Below are 8,920 nucleotides of genomic sequence, written 5' to 3' on the forward strand. Positions count from 1 at the left end.
CAGACATGACTTCTTTCCCCACCTACCTGACGTGTTGCCACCATTGCTCGCGGCGAATTTGTCGGGAGACGGCGTTGTCCAGCCAGGACGGGCGAGGAGGGGGTGGCGATGGTGATGGTTGTGGCGCCAAATCGAGAGGGATTGCCATCAAGCCAATCTGTATCGGGCTAGCTCACCAGGCTACCCAGACAGTTGTAATGTCGGAGAACTCCTTCTGTTCGCCGGGGGCCATGGCGGGTGTTGTACAAGAAGGGGGTGGAGAGAGCGGAGGTGAGGTGTGGTTCTAACTTGCCCGACGCCTAGACACATTTATATAGCGGGCGGATGTGAGGAGCCAGCATGGGTGGTGTTTAATGCTCACCGGCATAGGATCAAATGTGTGACGCTCGGGGCGTCGGAGTAGATTCCTCGACACATGTGCCGGTTTAATGGTGGTAGACTGGCTGACAGATGCTGTTTCAATGCGAAAAGAAGGCGTGCAGTGGGCGGCGCTCTCGGCCGAGGAGTCGCTTCAATGCCGGCTCCCGTGAACGTTCGCTTTCGGAGCATGCGAGTATTCCTTATTTGATGCTCTCTACCTCAAACTGCCATAGAAATGTACAGAGAAGAGTGAGCAAACTAGGTACATGGGCCGGCCCACTTGAGGGTAGTACACTTGCTATAGAACGGGAAGGTTCTTGGCTGGTTTTGAGAACTTTTTAGAATGTTCTGATTTGCCTTTTCATGTTTCGGGTTTCTGTTATTTTCTTGATTTTATTTTATTTTTTTGCATATATTAAAAAAAATTCATTTTTGGAATTTTAGATAAATGTTCACTTAAAAAATAATCCAAATTACTTTTTTTTAAATTTTAAAAACAGATTTGTGATTAAAATTTATTTTATAAAATTCATATTTTATAAAAAACATATAAAAATGTACAGTTTTTTAAGAAATAAAATCATGTTTTAAAATAGAACAACCGAAAACCCAAAAAATTGCTCCATACAACATCTAGTCGAGTTACTACAGTATCGGGCCATGCTACTATTGTGTGCGTCAGATAGTTACAGTGGTCGTCGAGGAATGCCAATCGAGTCACTAATGTACCCGGTCGAGTCGGCCCATTGGCCAGTGGGGCGCGTCCTATATGAAATAGGGACAGTTTGATGCACAAAGCATCCAATAGGAGCTCCGGACATGAGGACTCAACAGAAGCCGATTGAAGTTGTCTAAAAAAAGCCGACATAATGCAAGGCTTCACCACAATACTGCGTTTAAAAAAAATACTATCAAACATGCCCATGCGTTGCAACGGGAGAAAAGAAATCACCCCTCATACACATTCGACGACATCAACAAATCCATCGAAATTTTTCACGATGCCATGCAACAAAGAACATGATAGGTGGTGTTGCGCAAAAAATAAAGGTGGAATGATTTTTAGTGCACTCAAGGTGTTTCAAAAAAAAATTATGGGCATAATTTCAAAAATAATGGTCAATGTTAAGCCACTTGTTTACATAAATGGGATAGGGGATTGACGAATATGAACCAAAGGCTACGACCGATGTAGTGAAACAAAACGTTTTTCCACTTAGCGGTGGGATTGGATGTAATTTGTGGCAACTTTAAGGGCAATTCTACGACGGACGGACGGGCAAAAATGTTTGTTCCTTTATTAGTATGTGTATAGATATCGGTAGGACATCTTAGATTTGCTTAATCTAAAAAAGAACAAATGGATAGACAGCCGGACACAGAACGAACAGTCGAAATGAAAATAAAACTACACTAAAAATCAAACTTGCCTTCTTGTTACTCTGATTGTATGTCGCTTGTTAGAGATTGAAAATTACACCCAACCAATAATAATGAAAAGGGACAACCGCAAATGCCGTCATCACACCGAACGCTTAAGACCATCACTCACCCCTTCAGACGAGATCTATAAATCATGTGGCAACATCTGTTAGAGGATCACACAGTCTAGTACATGCTTGCAATTTATCACCACCGGTTCAGGGGATTGGAGAAACCGAATAATGCCGTTATACAACACATAAAATGATGTGGAAGTAGTCGGACCAATGGCCAACCAATAGCTCGTTCTTGAAATACACACTAACTGCCAAGATTTGAAGAGAACCAACATATCTCAGGTCACAAACTCTCATAGACCCTTCGTGGACGCCGGATTGGACGTCGTCGCCAACACCTCATTTATGTTGATAGGCAAAAGCCTAAAACTAACCACAGTGGGAGTAACATAGTTGGTAACATCACATATCTCTAGACAAAAATAGATGATGTGGCGAGTAATTAATGAGAAAAGAGAGACATGTGGTAACATAGCTAGTTACTGTAACATCACACGTACCAAGACAAGATAAATCTACAACCTAATAAATGAAGTGTTGCATGACACGACACATATGTTACTCCCCACTACAAAGATAGTAACATAGACTAGTAACATATGCATGTTATTAGTCTAAGTTACTACCCATTGTGACTAGTCTAAGAAAAAAAAGACAGATCGGTCAACACACCTTTTGCCGCCGTCGAGGCCGTCGGACGAGGAAGAAGGGGAGTGGGGGACCGAATCGGTGATGTGTAGAAAAGCCGCGACGGCGGCGGCTAGAATTGGGAGTCATGGACGGTATCTCGGCGGCGGCTAGAATTGGGAGTACTGGTGTCAATATTAGCGAGGGCTATTTGCTATATGTAGGGGGCCTGCCCATACGATCGCATTGTTGAACGTGCCCTATCGTCCGCCCTTCTCTTCTCACTCACAGGCCGCCGAATACGACCACCCCCACATGTGGCCAACGGAACAAGGAGACGGTTTATCCTTCTTCTCCGCGGAAACGACGAGAACGGCCAGCGTGCGGACGACGCAGAAATGCCAAAATGTATACAACGCGCCCATGTCAGTCTCTGCGTCTCTACCTCTCTGGCTACATCGCACTGAGAGATAAAGAGAGTGTGTGCCCACGCTGCCGCAGTTGTACACTGCCTGTCCAACTCGACCGGCGAATCGGCGATGGCCGGCGCGGCGCCTCACGTCATGGTGCTGCCGTTCCCGGCGCAGGGCCACGTCACCCCGCTCATGGAGCTGTCGCACCGCCTCGTCGACCACGGCCTTCGGGTCACCTTCGTCTGCACCGAGCCCATCCGCAAGCTTCTTCTCGACGCCCTCGCCGACGACAAGAAGGCGCTGGACGGCATCCGCCTCGTCTCCGTACCGGACGGTCTGGCCGACGGCGACAGCCACAGGGACCTAGGCAAGGTCCTGGCGGGGGTCTTGGGGCGCGTGCCGGGCTACGTTGAGGAGCTCATCAGGGAGACGGAGGCGTCCGGGGAGAACAAGGTTCAGTGGCTCGTCGCCGACGCGACCATGGCGTGCTGCTTCCAGGTCGCAAGGAATCTCGGCGTCCGGGTCGCTTCCGTCTGCCCGTCGTCCGCGGCGTGCCTTGTCACGTCGCTTAGGATTCCCCAGCTCATACATGATGGTTTCTTCGACGACAAAGGTACCTTTGCTCCACTGCATTAATTTTCTTGTTTTGTCCATGCTTACTGCTATACTTCCTTGTTCCTTTCTGCTTGACATATAAGATTTGTCTTCGAGTCAAACTTCATAAAAATTGATCAAGTTTAAATAAAAAAGTATCAACATTTACAATATTAAGTCCACATCATTATTATTCATGGTATCATTAATTAACTTTCATATTGTATATCGTCATTTCTTGGAGATTTATTCGTTACTGGTACTAAATTTTACTCCCTTGAGAAGTCTCAAATCTATTGCCGCAGAGAAATGCAGTTTTTTCCGATCCAATTGACAAACCAAAATGTGCAGGCTTCCCGAAGAGACACGGGACGTTCGAGCTCGCCCCCGGTATGCCGCCACTCCGTCCGACGCAAATGACATGGAACATCGACGGCGCCCTCGAAGGACGTCGGGCAGCTTTCGAACTGGCGTTCGGGATTGCTCAGGTGACCGACCTCGCCGAGATAGTCATGTGCAAGTCGTTCCACGAGGCCGAGACCGGGGCGTTCGAGCTGTGCCCGGACATAATGCCCATCGGCCCGCTGTTCGCCGACCAGGAGCTCCGGAAGCCCGTCGGGCAGTTCTGGCCGGAGGACGCGAGCTGCTTGGAATGGCTGGACGCGCAGCCCGAAGGCTCCGTCGTGTACGTGGCGTTCGGCAGCTTCACCATCTTCGACCCGCGGCAGTTCCGGGAGCTGGCCGAGGGGCTGGAGCTCACCGGCCGGCCGTTCCTGTGGGTGGTGCGCCCGGACTTCACCTCCGGCGGCCTCAGCAAGGCGTGGTTCGACGAGTTCCAGAAGCGCGTCGCCGGCATCGGGATGATCGTCAGCTGGTGCCCCCAGCAGCAGGTGCGCACGCGGTGCACTGCCAAGAACTGTAGCATCATGTCATGCGTTTTGGGGTCCAGCCATGATCTCCATGCTATCTCGACGGACATGCAGGTTCTGGCGCATCCCGCGGTGGCATGCTTCGTGTCGCACTGCGGATGGAACTCGACGATGGAGGGGGTGAGGAACGGCGTGCCCATCGTGTGCTGGCCCTACTTCTCCGACCAGTTCGCGAACCAGAACTACATTTGCGACATTTGGAGGACTGGTTTGGACGTGACACATGGAGACGATGGCGTCGTGACCAAGGAGGAGGTGAAGGCCAAACTGGAACGGCTCACCGGCGACAAGGGGATTGCGGAGAGGGCGCGAATGCTCAGGGATGCAGCTCGCAAGAGCGTCAACGAGGGAGGTTCCTCGTACGAGAATTTCAAGAGATTTGTTGATCTCCTGACGGAGTGAGCTGCACCATTTCACTCTTCCTAGACCTCTAGTATCTTTATCGTGGCATCCTGAGATAGGGGATCGAGAACAGCCGAGCATCTCCAATGAATCCTCGTTCCGTACTATTTTTCTGGTATTGAAGGAGTTGGACCAAAAAACCCAGCTCCAACCAGCTTTATTCACCCTCCATGGTGAGGCCATGGCTCCTTTTCCCGGCGATGGCAATGATTTGTCCGAAGATGGCGGCAAAAGCAGTAGTACGTTGCATTTTATCTCTTATATTTAGGGTCTTGTTTGTAAAAAGAAAGGATGTGATTATAATCTTTTTTTATTTGATTATCTTTTTTGTAGTGCTGTATCACCTTTTGATATTACAACAGCCTCGGGGACCTTCTGGTCCCTTCCTGTGTTATAAAGGAAAAAAAGTCCAGCACGTGGTGCAACCAATGAATTATTTGGCATATTGTTCTTGGTCATCGTATGCATTTGCATGGCGCCCATTCGACTGACAAAAGGTAGATAATGCTCGGTACACACGTGAGCCATATATTTTCGTTTTGCTTGCGGGAGGTGGAAGATGCCCCCGTGGGGAGAAAACGCGTGAGAAGATAAGGCAACCAAGGGACACGGGCGATGGTGTGGGCCTGATTGAGCATGTGGCTGCGTGAGAGGTAGATGCGCGTGCAACGACCGGCGCAATCGCTAGCCGGTCGACCGGCAGCAAACGTTTACCTATATATATATATATATATATGAGATGCTGGTGTCCGTGCCCATTCCCAGCTGTTCCTGTTGGCCACACATTGCAGCAGTAGGCGCACGCGGAGGGAGGGAGGGGGGGCAGCCATGGCGAAGGGTCACGTGCTGGTGCTGCCCATGCCGTGCCAGGGCCACGTCGTCCCGCTCATGGAGCTCTCGCACCGCCTCGTCGACCACGGCTTCGAGGTCACCTTCGTCAACACCGAGGTGGACCACGCGCTCGTGCTCGCCGCCATGGCGCCGGACGGCGGCGCCGCGCTGCGCGGCATCCACCTCGCCTCCATCCCGGACGGGCTGGCCGACGACGAGGACCGCAAGGACCTCAACAAGCTCGTCGACGCCTACCCGCGGCACATGCCGGCCTACCTGGAGGCACTGGTCGGGGAAATGGAGGCGGCCGGGAGGCCCAGGGTGAAGTGGCTCGTCGCCGACTTCAACATGGGCTGGTCGTTCGAGGTCGCCAAGAGGCTCGGCATCCGGGTCGCCTCCTTCTGGCCGGCGTCCGCGGCGTGCCTCGCCATCATGCTCAAGATCCCCGAGCTGATAGAGCAAGGCGTTCTCAACGACAAGGGTAACCATCTCCTTTTGGTCTTCCTTAATTGTGAATGATTGCGATCGAATATTCTACTGTACTGTAGGATGGCCGGAGCGGCAGGAGACGCTGCGGCTCGCCCCGGGGATGCCACCGCTCCACACGTCGCTCCTGCCGTGGAACAACGCCGGCGCCCCCGACGGACAGCACATCATATTCCAGCTCGTGTGCCGGAACAACAAGTTCAGCGCCCACGCCGAGATGACCGTGTGCAACTCGTTCCACGACGCCGAGGCCGGCGCGTTCAAGCTCTTCCCCAACATCCTCCCCATCGGCCCGCTCTTCGCCGACAAGGAGTTCCAGAGGTCCGTCGGCAGCTTCTTGCCGGAGGACACGAGCTGCCTCAAATGGCTGGACGCGCGACCTGACGGCTCCGTCGTGTACGTGGCCTTCGGGAGCATGGCCATCTTCGACCCGCGCCAGTTCGAGGAGCTGGCCGAGGGGCTGGAGCTCACCGGCCGGCCGTTCCTGTGGGTGGTGCGCCCGGACTTCACCGCCGGCCTGAGCAAGGACTGGCTCGACGAGTTCCAGCAGCGCGTCGCCGGCACCGGCATGATCGTCAGCTGGTGCTCCCAGCAGCAGGTCCTTGCGCACCAAGCGGTGGCGTGCTTCGTGTCGCACTGCGGGTGGAACTCGACCATGGAGGCGGTGAGAAATGGCGTGCCGGTCCTGTGCTGGCCCTACTTCTGCGAGCAGTTCCTGGACCGGAGCTACATCACCGACGTGTGGAGGACCGGCCTCGCCGTGTCCGCCGGCGAGGATGGTGTTGTGACGAAAGAGGAGGTGAGGTGCAAGGTGGAAAGTGTCATCGGCGACGCGGACTTCAGGAAGTGGGCTCGGCGGCTAAAGGACACCTCCTGGAGGTGCATCAGCGAGGGCGGCTCCTCACACAAGAATTTCGCTAGATTTGTGGACCTTCTGAGTGAATGAACCCAAAGCATCCGGTATCTGTTTGTGCAATTAGTTTGCATTATTATTTCAATGAAATTAATTGTATATAACATGTATATTTGAATTTTTTTGAGGGTTGTATATTTGAATTAATGATACTATCAAAACTGAAAACATATATGATGTACTATTGTATATTGTAAAATATTTATTGTATGTTGGGTTGGGTCTTTCCCACGTACTCCTCGTGCATAATTACATGTTAAGGTTGTATCTACTGTGTTAAAAAAAGGTTGTATCTTACCGAAAGAAATAAGTTAGTTGGGATCACTTTTACAACACAACTAAGTGATGATTTTTTTTTTCTCACGAAGCAACCCACAAGCAACGCAAGAGATGAAATTCTTTCCTCTGACACATCCTATATACCTAAGAAACTCATCCCCACTAATCTATTTATCTTAACATGCAAACTATCCACATCATCAAGTGGGCCCCATGTGTAAAATGCTTTTCCACATGGCATTGCTATTTAGTACAGGGCGTTCAGCTCTCTGTTTCGTCTCCCTGTTCAGTTTCCTTCGTTATATTGTCTGGTCTAAACAAATGAATCGCAGGTAATCAATTTTCCCATAACCTTCCCACGCCTACGCCACTGACCCCAGGTAATCAATTTTCCCACGTACCTATTCATCTTCATCGTCTAAAAAACTACTCCACCGCTCGTCGCCTTAGTTCGCCTCCTCCAACAGACCACAACAGATGCAGAAAATTAGATGTGAAGTTGATTATGAGAAAGAAACTGATGGGATAACCGAGGAGTCTTCTACACTTGTCATACTACCTCCGTCTAGGTGAATAAATCATTCGCGTTGTTCTAGGTCATCGATTTGAGGAATTAAATATGTATTATATGTCATGAAAAATATATCACTAGATTTTTACACGGATGTAGTTTCTAAATATATATTTTTTGTCACATATAATATATATTTAGATAGTTAAATCGTCGACCTAGAACTACGCGAATGACTTATTCACCGAGACGGAGGTAGTACTACAAATGGCCCCTCGTGGGATCTCCATTCTGGAATCATCGCTTGCTGCCTCACAGGTCTTCTCGTTCCTCACTCACAACCGCATCAAAGAAAGGTCGGTAAAAATCCCACCTTCTGCTTGGGTCTTCCGAACTTCCGAGCGCTGGTGTGGTGCCTGCGTGGTCGACGTAGCATCTGCGGTGCCAACTTCTCCTTTCCCTTCTCAGTCAGTCAGTCTTCGTTCCAGCGAAGGTAGCGTCGCGCGCGTTGCTGGGAGGCTGGTTCCTGTTGTTTCACCGGAATCAGACCAGCCGCTGGGGTCCCGAGTTGCCTTTCTTTCGTCCTGGGAAGAACTCTTTTAGCGACACTGGCCTTAGCCATGGATCGGACGCGACGCCGGGCAGGAACCATTCTCGCGTGCTTCGGGCCAGGCGGCGGGGAAGAGGAGGCGATGGAGCACCAGGCACTGCCCATGCTGGGAACGGCGCAGCGGCGGTGCACCATGATGAAGACGAGGGCGGCTCCCCCGCCCCCGCCCCGCGCATACAAGGGCTACGTCGACAGAAGCCCACACACTGGTCTCGGCCTGCAGAAGGTCGCCGTTACGGCGTTACCTCGACCTCCACAATGATGGCGTCCGGGGGCAGCGAGAGGGACTGCTAAATGTCCTCCATACGCCTGGTGTGTTCAGCTGCAAAAGTCACACCAACAAAACGCACTACAGCACGGAGGAACAAGAAGGGCAAATGGCGCCGAGAACGATGACTAGAGGCAAGAGCTTTGATCTTGACCAGGCAGATTATAAAAAAAAAACTGACCCGGCAGCTCCTATTTA

The 8,920-nt window shown here is 51.2% G+C and overlaps 1 protein-coding gene across 1 annotated transcript; it reads left to right on the forward strand.

The window, feature by feature from the left end:
* The first annotated feature begins 2,980 nt into the window (after positions 1-2,980).
* LOC109785993 (UDP-glycosyltransferase 83A1) lies at positions 2,981-7,289 on the forward strand. Its single transcript, XM_020344578.4, has 5 exons — positions 2,981-3,512; positions 3,845-4,383; positions 4,477-4,693; positions 5,690-6,136; positions 6,204-7,289. Exons 1-5 carry the CDS (start codon positions 3,026-3,028, stop codon positions 7,085-7,087), a joined length of 2,574 nt encoding a protein of 857 aa, XP_020200167.1. The 5' UTR covers positions 2,981-3,025; the 3' UTR covers positions 7,088-7,289.
* The last annotated feature ends 1,631 nt before the right edge of the window (positions 7,290-8,920 follow it).

Source organism: Aegilops tauschii, chromosome 5 (assembly GCF_002575655.3).
Source record: "Aegilops tauschii subsp. strangulata cultivar AL8/78 chromosome 5, Aet v6.0, whole genome shotgun sequence".
Lineage (NCBI taxonomy): Eukaryota > Viridiplantae > Streptophyta > Magnoliopsida > Poales > Poaceae > Aegilops > Aegilops tauschii.

Bases quoted from the DNA above. Each gene is read 5' to 3' on its own strand.
- LOC109785993 (XM_020344578.4), top strand. From the start codon at position 3,026: ATGGCCGGCGCGGCGCCTCACGTCATGGTGCTGCCGTTCCCGGCGCAG. The intron at 3,513-3,844 runs GTACCTTTGCTC...CAAAATGTGCAG, and splicing joins TGGTTTCTTCGACGACAAAG to GCTTCCCGAAGAGACACGGG. The intron at 4,694-5,689 runs AACGGCTCACCG...TGCCCATGCCGT, and splicing joins GGAGGTGAAGGCCAAACTGG to GCCAGGGCCACGTCGTCCCG.